Raw genomic sequence first — 15,961 nt, forward strand, 5'->3', positions numbered from 1 at the left:
GTAGCACCACCAGCACCACTAGGACCACCACTACCACCACCACCAGCACCACTAGCACCAACACTAGCACTACCAGCACCACTAGCACCACCATGACCACCAGCATCAGAACTACCAGCACCACTGCTACCGCCAGCACCACCAGCACCACTTGCACCACCAGTATCAGTAGCACCGCCATCACTACTAGTATCATCACTTTCACCAGTACCACCAGCATTAGCACCACTAGCACCACCAGCACCACTTGCGCCACCAGCACCAGTAGCACCCCCTGCACCACTAGCACCACCAGCACCACTAGCTCCACCGGCACCGCTAGCAGCACCAGCACCACCGGCACCGCTAGCAGCACCGGCACCACCAGCACCACTAATACTACCACTAGAAGTATCAGTACTAGTAGCAGCACCATTTCCACCAACACTACCACTAAGAACATCTCCAACAACACTAGTTCCATTGGCACCACCACCAGCACCACTAGAACCACCAGTACCACTGGCACCACCAGCACCACTATCACCATCATCACCACCAGCACCACCGGCACCACTGGCACCACCGGCACCACCAGCACCACTAATATCACCACTAGAAGTATCGGTACTAGTAGAACCTCCAGCAGCACCACTATTACCAACTCCTACAACAATGCTATCAGCAACTCCTTTGGGATCACTTCTTCTAGCACCACTTCCTACAACTCGCCTGTGACCACCTCTTCTAACGAAACCACTAACACCATACGTGACGCCTATGTCACCTTGAAAAGTACCATCTCTACGGTTTCTTCCACTTCCAATAACGCCACTATCACCTTTTCTAGAACCACCAGCATTATTTTTATCAATGCTACCAACACTTTTTCCACCTCCGTCACCACCATCTCCTCCTCCCGTTCTGATATTAGAACTTGCACCTCCATCTCCGGTTGCAATACCACCGCTGGCACCCCCTTGAGCTCTTATACCATCCCCGACAACAGCACGAGCACCGCCTCCTCCATGTATATAATGTCGGCTTTTGCCGCTGCCACGACCAAATATATCAGATATTTTTCCCAACACTTGGGTTGACATCAGTAACACCAACACAAATGCCATTACCCAACCCCTTCTCACGACCATCTCCATATATACTCTTACTCTCTCTTTCAATATATTAGTATACGCCGATTCTGATCAAGATAGATAAACAAACAATATAAGCTCAATCAGAACCTGCGATTTGATTACTACATACCTTGGCGGGAAGCCGTATTTATAGCAAAAAAAATTCATCACCCAGCCACACACGTGTCTTCTAATCTGTGGTTCATTACTAATATGAAAACCCACCCAACACTTCTAAATCTTGAAAACGCGTCCAGATTCTTCGGTCGACATGGATACACAATATATACTCTTCTATAATATGATATTAAAATAAAGCTGATAATGATGGTCACTTGTAGTTGTAAGAACACTCATGCGTTCTTGTAAGAACAAGATATTTCAGACAATATTCTTGCTCCATTCATTTCACAGTGCTTCTAAGACCATCCGCAATGGGGGAACACTTGGTGTGTTCTTAGCTTATTAAAATTATAAATATAATGAATAGTGGCATAAGAACATGTTGTCCTGTTCTTGATGTAGAATTGATCTAGGCTCAGTTCTAAGCTGACGTGGCAAGCTGTGATTGGATACAATTTTTTGCAAACAATTTTTCACAAATTAAAAGAGGATTTGATTTAAACTATGTATTAATTAAATAAAATGTTTGTTTGTTTTAATTAAGTAATATGTTTGTTTGTTTTTTTTTTAATCTTTAATGTTTTTTTTGTTTCACAAAAATTTGATATTGTATTTTGAATTTTAGTACAAGTTTTATAAGTTTGCAATTTAAATGTTATTTTTACAGTTTTTATAAATGTAATATGTTTAAGAATATTATATTATTAAATCTTATGATCTTAAACATGTTCTCCCAATAATTAACTTTTTAATAAAAGATCTTAACTACTGATCTTAGATTATTTTCATAATATTTTTACTCTAAGAACATCTTAAAGTGTTCCCCCATTACGGATGCCTTTAGGGCATGTTTATAGGGGATCAGGTGAGGGTGTTCTTAGAGGAGAAATATTGTAAAAATATTGTAAGATCAGGTCTTAAGAACTTTTGTTAAGAAGTTAGTTATTGGAAGAACATGTATAAGATCTTAAGATTTAATAATATAATATTCTTATAGAAATTTAAAAATGTTTAATAAATACAAAGATTAATGTTTAATAAATAATTTAAGAATGTTTAAAACTATTTAATAATATAATGTTAGGGTTCTTGAAGTTTCAAATTTTTGAAATTTATGTGTTTTGGTTTATAAAACATGAGAGAGCATTAATAAGTGTGAAGTAGTTTCTTAATCCTTCCACGAATTATAAATCTTTCACAAAACATTAAAAGAGATCAATAAACAGTGAGATTGCAAAAAGAGGAGTAATTGATATGATAAATAGAAGGCCTGATCGACAACATAGCAGCCATTAATATGATCTCATCAGAGCATTTGTATTTGTCAAAAAAACAACAATCATCTTTGACAACATTGGATCAAGAGCAGACCCATTCTTTTGTGATAAGGTTTGTGAACTATGCATTTACTTAATCCTTAGTATCAACTGTTACAAATAGACAAAGAAAATATCAAAAACTGCAGAACATGTGAAGTAACGAGAAAAACAAGAACAAGAAGGAACATATAACTATCATCAATGTCTTGACACTGTCTTGCACCATATCCAAAATTCATGCAAGATGTTAAGTGTTAATTAGAAGACAAGGGACAATGATCGTATATCAAAATCCTCTTAATAATAATAACAAGTCTCCTCTTAGCTACTCAACAAGCAGCCACTCACAAACCTTCTTGCTGCTCACTAAGAAGACTCTTTTTCTAGTTCCAAGTAATCTTCGTACCCGCAGCCAAACCAGTTAGAAAATTCACCTTGAGTAGCAGTGTCTAGAGACGTGTATAGTTAGTTCTCTCTCGAACTTGTGACGGAACTGGTTCTTCACCACTTCATCTCTTTGAGTATTCATCACCAAGAGAGAATATCCATCTTCTTCTACCTTATAAGTTTTTCTGGTTTTCTTCTAGATCTTCCAATCTATTTTTGCATTTGCTTCCTTCTCCTTGTGAGATCTGACCACCATTATGTCTTGAAAATCATGCTAGCTAACAAATGGAGAATGCTTTCACCTCCTCACAGTTAAACTAGCTTAGAACTGATCCAAGACACAAATTCCAATTTCTCATTATCGTTGAAACCTCCAAGTATAAAGAATCTTTCAACGGGCGTTAGTCATCCATAAAAGTATCTACTCCTTCAAACGAAGAGAGTTTAACAAGGGCTCTGATCATTCATAATCAAAGTATTCCCCTTACTAGCATCCAGATTCCTAAAACTACGGCTTGGTCCTGGTTCGATGGAACATACCTGAACTGAGGATGTGAGAAATTAGGATCTGTGCAATCCATTACGTCTTTCTCTGCTCTACGTGATAAACATTGCTCCAATTTCTTGAAACAATCCAACAACGCATGATATTTCCCCTCAGTTTTCGATTTCAATTTCTCAAATCTAAATACGATGATTTGCGAAGAAAGAGAGAGACGCCTTCTCTGCCCATGGACGATATCTTGAGCTTCGCGACACAGAGGAGATCTCTAGACTTCGCGAGACAGAGGACACAACGATAATCGGTGGATCCGGAGTAGACGACGAGACGAGGAGACGGTCGTCCCAGTGTTTCAATCGCCGGATAGAGGAGAAGACGATGAGGAAAAAAATCTCTCGTGAAATCGCCTGTTCGATTTTTCAGAGAGAAGAAGAAAAATAAAAAAGAAACGTCGAATGAAATGAAAAAAAATTAAACATTTCTTTCGTTTACGAGCTGCCACGTCAGCAGAAGAACACAACATAGAACAGATCTTAATTAAGATCATTTCATCTGATCTTGTGGGCACTATTCACTAAATTTTAATTTTTAAAGACCCAAGATCACCCCAGGTGATCCCCCTATAAACATGGCCTTAGTGGAGTATTTCATGTGGAACTCAACTTGCATAACCGCACTTCTGCTAATATACTAAAGTTGCATTCAGGAAAGAGGTTTGGTCACGATTTATCGATAGCCTGGCTACACTAGGAACATTCCTCAACGGTTTATTATTGATATATGTATATATATATATATATATAAAATATGAACGCTTAAGAATATAACCTAAACGATATATAACACTTCATACCGAGTTGAGGAATAAAAGGAAAACCCAAGCTTAAAGATGACAAAAAAGGTACTCTAGTATGTGCGGATGACACCGAGTTGGAAAACACGTGATAAAGTGGGAATAAAACAATGGGAGTTGTCCAACCAAAAAAACAAAACAATAATATGCTTTTACACTTGGGCATGCCGACAGAAAAAGAAAAAAACAATATACTTGGCAATTGGCATATAATAAAGGGAGTTTTGGCAGCGCAGGTGTGAAACACTGTGACTGACTGATCACTGATCTCCACTCTCTTCCTCAACTTTAGAGTTTAGACTTTCCCAAAAAAGCAATTTTCTTGTGAGTTTATTTTGTACAGATGCGTAGCACAAAATAAATAACAGAATGGAAAGATGACCCAACAAAAACGGAGTCCAGACTTTTTTACCAATACAATCAATTTAGTAACATCCTAACCCAACTCTCATTGGTGAAACCATACTAAACAGGCATTAAGATTCAGGTTCATTATTTGTCAAAACCACCCTAAACAACTAATCTTTTAGGCTAAGTATAGTAATTTTTTACTCACAAGTTGTTTCTTGATGGAATCATGAATCTTGGAACCCTGGTAAAGATGGTTGTAGACGAAAAATAAGCACAAAAACATTGAATATAAGCTGTTTCTTTTTATTGAATATATAATCGTAAAAATACTCTGTTTATAACAAGTAACCCTCTGGTCAGCATACCATCTCAAATGTTTCTCCAGACTGGGCAGTGTACTTCTTCCATGCATGTAGGACCTTAACCTGAACCCGCCAAGTGCTTTTGTATGGCTTGACATCAGCGAGGTAAGTCATTGCCATTAGACCATTCATGTTGAGTAACTCGATTGATGGAAATTATAAGATAGCTGTTTGAGGGTTTGCATTGATGGTTTGTATTAAGCTGCTAATGGGCTGTTTATATAGTAAATGAAGTAGCGAATATGTTAGGTTTTAGTCGCTGAGAAAACAGTTTGATCCTATTATCAAGAAAGGATCATTCGATAAAGAAGATCTTTTACAATATATTCCATGAACTATATGATCAATGTATGATCCCTAGGTTCTCAAACTGTTATATACCATAAGTGAGATACGTTAGTTGTGTAGTTGCGGGATTGTAAATTTCAAATCATGTTAATGTTGAAATGAGAATCTTAGTAGTTTGATCTTATAAATTATTTTCTGATTTTTCTGTTCAGGTTCTTGTTTAAGTTTGAAGAACTCTATTTTGGTGGGATTTTGTTAATCTGCTATGATCTCATAGATATCTAATTTCCATAATCTATAGAAAACATTTGGACTATGTTATTGTTACGACTATTCTGTTAAAATTATTTTCGTAACATATGCAATCTCATGTTTAATCATACACTCATGTAATTCCTATGCTATATATCACTTGTGGTGTTCATTAGCATTACGAATTGGTTTGAATTTAATTATCACTTAAAAGATGCAAATTCTTCAACAACATATAAAATACTTTTGTCGTGTTAAATCATGTTAGTTATTATCTGAAATTCTTATGCTATATATCACTTGCGGTGTTCAATAGTATTATGATCATGTCAACAAAATATAAAATGCTTTTGTTTTATGGGCTGATGTTATCTTAATATTAACTGTTTGTAATTTGTAACTAAATATGATTTAATTTAATATAATAGGTCATTTTTAATTGCTATTAATTAGTTTAACCATTTTCTGGTTAGAACTATTTAATAATAAAATTCTGTTATTATATTTGGTATTAATATACAGTGGCATTTTGTGTAATATCTTACATAAAGTAGGGTTATTTGTTTAAAAGGTTGCTTAAATAATATAGTAGAAATTTATACTAACATTATCTAATCTAGTTTTTGGAACTTTTAAAATATGAAGTACGATCAATAGTTAGTTGATACTAATCATACAATAAATAATTTTACCATATACATATTAGTTTATCACATAAACTGTAAGTTTATCGTGATATACCATGATTTGCTTTGTAAATGATAAAGTACTAAGAGCATTTCCAACCCAACTCGATTTTAAAATCAAAATTCTATTATAGTACAACATTTGCTCTCATACTACTCTATATTTTACTCTAAAAATAAAATAAAAATGATAGGATTGTTCCATATATAGAGTAACTCTATTTTTTTACATTAACTCTATTTTATAGTTGAAAATAGAGCAATACATTAGAAAAAAGAAATGCTCTATTTAAGAGTTATTCTATTTTAGAGAAAAATAGAGATATACATTGAAGATGGCATACGTCGACCATGATTTCTCGATATCGGGCGAAGACCTAATGATTAGGACTTCGTACACCGGTGAAAGTGATCTCACTCGCGGTGGCTCTTCTCGTGTTCGGAACCCTAGGAATTGTTTCTGGTTTCTTAATGGCGTATAACCGAGTTGGTGGTGATCGAGGTCACGGTACGGTTCCTTGATTAATCAATTGTTACTAATTTTGTGTTTCACTGTGTTCGTGATTGACTTAGATTGAGGAAATTAGTAATAATCTAGGTTATTTGATAATAGGTAGTCCTGCTGCTTGCTTGTATTGCTTTGAGTAGTTTGTAGACTTGTTAGTTCCCGAAGAAACCTACTTTGGGGAGATTTAGGTGATAACTTGAGACCTTTTGGGTATGTTTGGTATTTGATAGAATGATTCTATGTAAAATGTATATTTTATAAATTTAATGTAATATTAATTTTATTTATGAATCAATTTGCAATTATATTTTATGCAGTATAGGTTTCAAATTTTTGAAGTATAGAACATAATAATATACATTACAGCAGCATTAACAAAATGAACAAAACAATATATTACAGCACAAATAATATGATACAAAACAATGTTTTATAGCACTAATAAAATGATATAAAACAATATTTCACAACACTAAAAAAAGCCATGAAAAACTACATCATAACACAAATTAAATGTCATAAAAGATTATTTTATAGCAGACGATATAATAGATCTGACTATCATAGCATTTTTAAAAACGCTATGATATGTATGGCGGCTATTATAGCTTCTCATATCCTAGCGGCTAGCGTTCATGGAAACGCTACCAAAGCCCTAAAGTAGCATTTTTAGTGTGCTACTAATGCCCATATTTCTTGTAGTGGAACAATCATTCAACATCTTTAGCATTGTAGTTAATTGACTCTTGAACTTCAATGTCATGTTTCTGGGTTTTGTTTCGCAATTTGATTATTAAAAAATTCTGGTGCAGGACCTGGTGCCCATAGGAGCCTAGGACTAGGAGGCATGTGTGCTACGAGTTGCTCTGGCTCTTTAGCTGTAAGGTAGTTCTTCTGCAACTTTGCTATTCACTTGTTTGCTTGCCCATCTTTCTATAATTGTGGGGGTGCTTTAATCCGCTTGGCTATTATAATTCTGCTACTAGCTTGTAGGTACGGAACTATGCGTGACAATGTTATAAGGTTTGTTTATACTTCCACTGATTTATGCCCCATTGTACAATTCTGTGTCTTGATTGAGCATCTTGTTATTTGCATCGTTATCAACTTTCTTTTGAGGACCGATTCTTTAGTTCTTATGGTACTCAGAGCCACCAAGACCAACAAACAAAACAAGCGTAATGTCTCTGTTAACAAATCTGTCCTCAAGAAGGAGTTCCGGACGATGACCAAAGCTGTTGTCAACTAGGTGTTACTCATTTTCTAGTTAAGGACCCCGAGTTTAGCAATTATCAATGGACCCATAAAATTTTACAGTTAAGAAGTTTTTAATTTAACTTTTTTTCAAAATTTATAATAAAATAACTTTTAAGCAACTTTCTTAAAATACATTGATGGAGTAGCTCTAATGTTAACTTCATATCTAGAATGTTATATGATAAAGTATTAATGTTAATTTCATATTTAGCATGGTATATGTAATTCGTTATATTGTAAAATATAATATAGTAAATGATATTTTGTATATGATAATTTATCTATATGTATAAAATTAACTTTTCTCACTTTTGGTGCTGCCACAGCCACTTCTTCTTTAATTTTGTGAGTCTTGCAGATTCTAATAAGCTTTTTAAACAATCATACAAATGTCAAATTGATCTACTAGATTTCATCCAACGTCTGTAGGTCCAGCACTATTTCATCTAAAGTCTCTAAGCCGAACACTATTTTTAAATCATATGGATTCAACCTGATAAAACTTCGCGACGGCAGTGTGAATGACATTCTACCTTCACACGTTTCTCTCCTCCTTAACCCTTGATCCATGTCGTTTCACCATCCGGTGTTGCAACGCGTACCATTCAATTTAAATTTCTCCACTCCTTTACACTTTCACACATCCTTTCATGTCTTCTGTCACCAGTGTAACGACTTTGTTTGTAACGGCTAATTATGTTGTTCCAAAAACAAATATTCTATCTATAGAGAACATCTATCCCTCGATCTTAATTCAAAAAAGCATTAAGTAGGGAGCAAAAAAAATAGAGATTAACAAGACTCTAATTTTATTATTCAACCATAAAAAAATAAAATAAAAATAAAAAAGAAAAGAATAAAGCATCTATCCGAGATATATGAAGTAAAACACTGAATTTGGAATAATATTATTACCTATTCATACCTACATTTCTTTCATGTATTGTTTACGCTTAGTTCTTTTACATATACGTGCATCATATGGTTAAAGAACCAGAAAGCTAGCAATGTTCTAAAGACTCAACTCTAGCAACCTAGCAGAAGCCAGACAACACATCAATGAGCCACTAGAACATCCTCCTCTTCATCGCCTTGATTCCACGATCACACTTTGGCTTTACATGCAACACAAAAACAAATTGAGATGCATGAGTATTTGATAAACACTCAGTGAGGCAATCCTTCCATCTATTGGGCTATACACACAAGCAATAAGATCTGTTCATGCTACAAACAACAAATAATAAGACAAACCAGGCAATAAACAAAGCATTTGCATCAACCGTCGTAACTGAAGAAGGGTGTCGACCGACACCATGCTCGACATCCCCAAAACCCTAGTTTTTGTAGACCGACACCTCTACATAGTGTCGATCGACACTCGTCAAAGTTATTGAATCGTCCTCGCGTTGGTGTCGACCGACACCCCAACTGGTGTGGATATATAATAAAACACCAAACATAAACCATATATCTAAAGGAATATTTGAAACAGCACAAATTCAAAACATAAATATTAAATAGTTAAATTAAAATAATAAAAATATTATATATTTATATATATTTTCAAATTATTTAATTGATTAAGTTTCTAAGCTAAAAAAAAGTTTCCGTCGTGTTTCCAAAACGAAAACGAGTTTCCATCTTGTTTCCAAACAGAGATATCTAGGAATATCCAGATATAATGTATCTTCGTGGCTTGTTTCCGTGTTTTCAAGAATTTCTGTTTCTGAAACGCTTTAGAACCGCGAAACGGATTTAAAAAAAAAAATCCAACATAGGTGGACACACAATAAAAACGAGAATATCACAAATTCTTTATTAAAAAAAACGAGGATATCACAAGTCCAATAACACTGAAAACTGAAAACCCATAGTCATCACAAAATATAATAAAACTATAATGAAAAGAACATTTGAATATAATTATTTGTTTTGCTTACTAGAACTTGAAACACACTCAGCCACTCTTAAAGTCTAATAAGACCACATAGAAAGGAAATACTAACGAAACCATGTATTATTGGTAGGACTTGGATTGGTAACGGGGATCGTGCTGCTTGTAGTAGCGACGGTTGAAACAGTGGACGAATCACCAAGGATCTGTTGATCATGCTGGTGTTGGGGTTGGTGGTTATCATCCATAAATAGAAAACCCCTTTGCTGATCAGCATCTGCATAGTTCAATGGTTCAGGCTGGTGGTGCGTCATGTCCATAAACCATTGATGTTGGTTCTGACTATAGTTCTGATTTAGGTTTAAATTCAAACTTGGAGGCTGCTCATAGAGTCCAACATGTGGAGATGACGGATAACGAAATTGTTGGTGATGTTGTTGTTGTTGAAGAGGGTTTAGAAAAGCTGCCAATGATGAAGAACCGGCCTCATTAATAGTGGTGGTTGGTGGGGTTGTAGACGCCATGACTTCCATTGATCCAGTCCATTCAAAGGTAGTCCCGACCGCCGCACCAGCATTGGAAGACTCGCCGATCTCCATCCCAGAGTTCTGTAAAATCTCAAACCTGTGATTAATATCTTTCATATATTGGTCAATCAAATAACCTAAATCATTAAGATCCATGATATTCATATGAAACTTTCCCATGTTTCCTAACAAACACTGGAACATGACTTCAATCATCTCTAGCTCCCGGTTATCTTTTCTTTCTCTCCTGAAATGATCGGACACTTTCGCTATCCTTTGTCTGAGAAAGGTTACTTGGTCCACCATCTTCTTTTGTTGGTCCATTTCTGGAAGCGCCCTGAACTCTGAGACTATCCTTTGCACACCGGAATTTGATGGCCACACTTCGGGGTTGGAATCGTAGGGACTGTAGATGATGGCACATGCATTGATACCACACAAAGTGGAGAGCTCATTCACTTTCTTCATCAGCCCTTTCTTTCTTTTGTTGAAAGTTGCTTTCCTCGATGAATCGTTGGTAATGAAAGCAAGTTTTACTTTCTTTCTCGTCACTGAAACTTATTCTCTCTTTGTTTTTTTTTTTTTTGTGTGTGTGTTTGTTTTGTTTTGAGTTAGCGGATGAGTGTGTTATACTTATATAGTGATGAAGAGGCACAAACATGTGTCTCTCCTTCAATATTAGATTACAGCTAGTTGCCTAGTCATAAAATTATCAAGTGCAGCGAATGAAGCTGTATTATAGATTTGTTTTCATAATTGGGTCAAAGATTCTTTCTCAATACTATCTGGATACTTTGACTGTGGATTATTGACTTGTAAATTAACGACAAACGAAAAACATTACCGAGATAAATTATAGCTTATATATAGCTTGTTAGGTAAAGAAATTTAAAATGCCTTTCGTTTGTGAAATGTAGATATTTATCAATATTTGGAGTGGTGATGACAAATAATATGGAACTAGGTAGTATCTCATACTATAGCATAAATGTGATATTTTTCATTTAAATTAAAAGTTCTTAAATTGATTTATGATTAAAATTCTAAATTATGTAACGTTAGTATTTTCCATAAAAATTAGATAAATGTGTACAGATTATTGCACGTATATAACCTTAACATATTTATTTTGGAACGAAAAATATGTCTCATTATGTGTCGTGCTGTTAAAAATTTTATGTGTCATAACCACTTTTTTTTTAATAGTTATCCACTAGACAATGTATATTAAAAAAGTTTGGCTAAGAAATTTAGATAAAATACAGCAATTCTCCATTTGAATATTTCATTTTTTTTGTCAACATTTAATTTATATTTAATATAAATCATAATTCTCAAAAAACTCTCAAAATATTTTTAAAAAAACTCAAAATACATGTTTTAAAGTAGCTACTTACATATTACATAGTCAACCATTCTCTTATAGGTCCATGAAAATTAAAATTTGATTACCCGGTGGACCACAAGTAAATTTAATTGAGTTAATATATTTTAGCAGAAATTAATGTGTAAATATGATTTGAAATGTAACATGAAATCATTGTGAATTCATAAATGTATTTATATAAAATAATGTATAACTATATAATGTTATGGAGTGATTTTTTATAAAATATTTTTAATTTCTTAATGTCAAATTTTTTTCTTTTTGAAGTCATAAGCTCATATTTCTTTTTATATGTCTTTTGTAAATATAATTACGACGATACATCGAAAATAAACAGTTAAAAAACTGAATCCCTAAAACATAATTGGTTTACAAACATCAAATAACGTTGATTTTTTTGGTCAAAGTGGTATAGTTCTATTAATCACTTTTATACGTTAAAATATTTTTCTTGCACGTTAGAATGTATAATGACATATACTATATCGTAGTTAAAAAATTATATCAAATATTTATATAATTATCCAGAATTATGATAATTAAAATACTGTTTACACATTCTTACAACTTAACTATTTAGTCCATATCCTTTGTCCCAATTATACGTTAGATTTCTAATGTATTTTTGTATTATATTATTCTATTTTAGATGCCTTTGTTTATTTGTATATTATCATTAAATTGCATATATTTAGAAGTCTCTAAGTAGTTACTTATCAAACAATGATTTTGGAAGATTTGATAGAATTTAGTAAATTTGGAATTTTGATAGATTTTAAGGAAGTTGATATGATTTATAGTTAAAAAAATTTCAAATCCCACCTAAAATGATGAGATTTGGATTTCTGTATTTTTAACTAAACAAATCCTCTCAAATCCTCCAGAATCTCTAAAACTTATTAAAATCTAAATCTACAAACTATTTTGAATAACAGTAGATTTTAAAGTAGATTTTTAAATCATCAATTCAATAACAGTAGATTTCAATAGATTTTTTAAAATTCATGATTGAATAACATAGGATTTATAACTTTTATACAAATCACTTAAAATGTTATGTTGAATACACCCCTTGGGGGTGTATTCAAACAATGATTTGGAGGATTTGATGGGATTTAGGAAATTTGGAATTTTGATAGATTTTAAGGAAGTTGATATGATTTATAGTAAAATTCTTTCAAATCCTACCTAAAATGATGAGATTTGGATTTCTGTATTTTTAACAAAACAAATCCTCTCAAATCCTCCAGAATCCCTAAAACTTATTAAAATCTAAATCCAGAAACTGTTTTGAATAACAATGGATTTTAAAGTAGATTTTTAAATTATCAGTTCAATAACAGTAGATTTCAGGAGACTTTTTAAAATTCATGATTGAATAACATAAGATTTGTAACTTTTACACAAATCATTTAACATGTTAAGGGGGTGTATTCAAACCATGATTTTGGAGAATTTGATGGGATTTAGGAAATTTAGAATTTTGATAGATTTTAGGGAAGTTGATATGATTTTTTGTAAAATTCTTTCAAATCCCACCTAAAACCATGAGATTTTGATTTATGTAATTTTAACTAAACAAATCCTCTCAAATCCTCCAGAATCCTAAAAATCATTAAAACTGTTTTGAATAACAATAGATTTTAAAATAGTTTTTAAATCATCAGTTCAATAATAGTGGATTTTAATAGACTTTTTAAAATCCATGATTGAATAATATAGGATTTGTAAATTTCACACAAATCACTTAAAATGTCAAGTTGAATACACCCCCTTAAGTTGAATACACCCCCCTAAGATTATCCAAAATTTATGTCAAGCTTATTTATAATGAAAATCATTTGAGTATAGTGTTTTCATTATTCGAATTATCCATTTGTAGCTAACATCTACTATATCTTGTCTTGATACCATAAATAAACTAAACTTTAATCAAAATTTAATTTACATGTTCTTCTATGAAACTACTTGTATAGTCATTTTTCCGATGATATTTAGTGTATATGATTATCATATATGATGTTTTTATTGTTTTGTCTTAGTTTCAATTTCTAAGATTAGATCAAGATGATAGTTTCAATTTCTTTATTGCAGCTTATATCTAAAATAATTACGCATGTGAAATGTAATCAGACTACTAAAATAAATTATATTTACGGCAATTATAGATTACATTTGTTTATTATAAAAGCTCTTGTATTTTTTTTTTTGGGTTAAAAGCAGTCTTGTATTCTTGTCCTCTATCTTTGTGACTAATACTTATTTTATTTACGTACCATTCAGACAAATAATTATGATTTTGATTATTATCGGCTAAAACTCTCAAAAATGGCTAAAGGGACGATGGAAGTCGAGTTCTTCCTTTTAAACTCGAGTCTAGGGTTTCCTCTAAACCAACCACGCAAACCGGACGATTAAAATCGAACCGATTAAACCATCCATAAATGGTGTCGACACCTCAATCAAAAACCCAATCTTTAGTTCGCAGGTGTTATTAAATAGATTATTAGATTCTAAATCGGGTTTAACCGTTTGGCCATAGAATCATGGAAAGTAGGATAAGATAGACACATTCATGGATTGGTCGTTTATGGTACGTTGCAATTACTTCGATGGATAAAGCAAACTCGGTAAAGATGTTATAACGATATGATATTATTTTTTACCTTTACACTAAGCAATATTCATGAGATTCAATATATTCAAATTTATATGGAATAATAGTATGTTAGTATCAACATATAATCATAAATAATAAATATAATTAGATCAAAAATCGATCAATATCAAAGCTTTTAAAAAATGTTTTAATAAAATATGAATAATAAATAAACTCTCTTAATGATAAAAGATCTTGAATTAGTCATCAATGTCGTTTATTTTTCCTAATATTATCACATGACATATATTTATAAAGATTTACCCTCGAAACTTTTGAACGATTATATTCGAGCTCAAGAATATATATTATTAGAAAAAGTTTTAAATTAAAATCCTGAGTTTGCGCGGGTACAAATTCTAGTTTTGTAATAAGATATAGATATATACGACACAAATTTAATATGTAAGGGAAGTTTTATTCATTATTCATATTAATATATCATACACTCGTACTACGAGAACAAGATAAGTAGATAGCAATAAGCTAAGCATGCATGCAGGCAACGTGAGTGATTAATTGCTATATTATTATTTGTTAACGGCCACTGCAGTTTCCGATTTAGTGTCGTCGGTTACTAACGCTACCGCCACCACCAACTCCACCACCACGTCTTCCTCCGCCAACGTTGCTACCTCCACTTCTACCGGTTCTTCCTCCGGCTCCTACGCTACCATTAGCTCCAACACGACCATGTCCACCACGGCGTCCTCCCCCACCGCCACCGCCACCACCACCTACACCTCCCTCTCCACCTTCACCGCCACCACCGCCACCACGTCCACCTCCACGGCCACCTGCACCGCCACGACCTCCTCCACCACCATTGCCTCCATTACCACCAGCACTGCCGCCTTGACCTCCTCCGCCGCCAGCTCCTCCTTCCCCACCACCTCCACTTCCACCACCTGAACCTCCGTCACCACCATTACCGCCTGTACCACCTCCTCCGCTAATTTCACGTCCAACTCCAATGTCATCGCTAGCACCACCTCCAACTCCTATACCATCACCAGCATCTTCTCCTCGAACTCCTATACCATCCCCAGCACTATCACCCTGTTGATGACGTCGGTTTTTGCCACTGCCATGACCATCTGTACTAGATATTTTCCCCAAACCTTGAGTCGACATCAGTAACACCATCACACACGCCACTACCCAACCCCTTCTCACGAACTTCCCCATATTTACACTTTCTCTGTCTCTCTTTATTAATATTCATGCATACACACACAGCTCAATCAGTACTAGCTAGCTATTTGTAGGGCTGGGCAAAATAACCGATAACCAAATAACCGACCGAAACCGAACCGAAAAAAACCAAACCGAACCGAACCGAAATTCTTCAAATATCCGAATGGTTAGTAAAAATCTATATCCAAACTAACTGAAACCGAACCGAACCGAACCGACAATTAAATGGTTAACCAAAATATCCGAAAACCTAGAAGATATCAAATATTATATACTTAATATTATGCAAAA

At 33.8% G+C, this 15,961-nt stretch overlaps 2 protein-coding genes and 1 long non-coding RNA gene across 3 annotated transcripts in view; all 3 read right to left on the minus strand.

Annotated features, from left to right (window-relative positions):
* The window catches only part of LOC104747022 (glycine-rich cell wall structural protein 1-like), a 4,204-nt gene extending 3,098 nt beyond the window's left edge, over positions 1-1,106 (minus strand). The window contains exons 1-2 of the mRNA XM_019229541.1: positions 74-1,106; positions 15-18 (exon numbers count right to left, since the gene is read on the minus strand). Of these exons, the coding sequence (XP_019085086.1) occupies positions 15-18; positions 74-1,106 (1,037 nt within the window). The remainder of the gene's footprint in view (positions 1-14; positions 19-73) is intronic.
* LOC109127173 lies at positions 2,626-4,067 on the minus strand. The gene is made up of 2 exons (XR_002033921.1): positions 3,485-4,067; positions 2,626-3,272 (listed from the first exon to the last, which is right to left on the minus strand). It is a non-coding gene; the product is annotated as an uncharacterized LOC109127173 (long non-coding RNA).
* Positions 9,799-15,661, minus strand: LOC104747031 (agamous-like MADS-box protein AGL80). Its single transcript, XM_010468600.2, has 2 exons — positions 15,052-15,661; positions 9,799-10,984 (listed from the first exon to the last, which is right to left on the minus strand). Exons 1-2 carry the CDS (start codon positions 15,659-15,661, stop codon positions 10,008-10,010), a joined length of 1,587 nt encoding a protein of 528 aa, XP_010466902.1. The 3' UTR covers positions 9,799-10,007.

This window comes from Camelina sativa, chromosome 2, assembly GCF_000633955.1.
Source record: "Camelina sativa cultivar DH55 chromosome 2, Cs, whole genome shotgun sequence".
Classification (NCBI taxonomy): domain Eukaryota; kingdom Viridiplantae; phylum Streptophyta; class Magnoliopsida; order Brassicales; family Brassicaceae; genus Camelina; species Camelina sativa.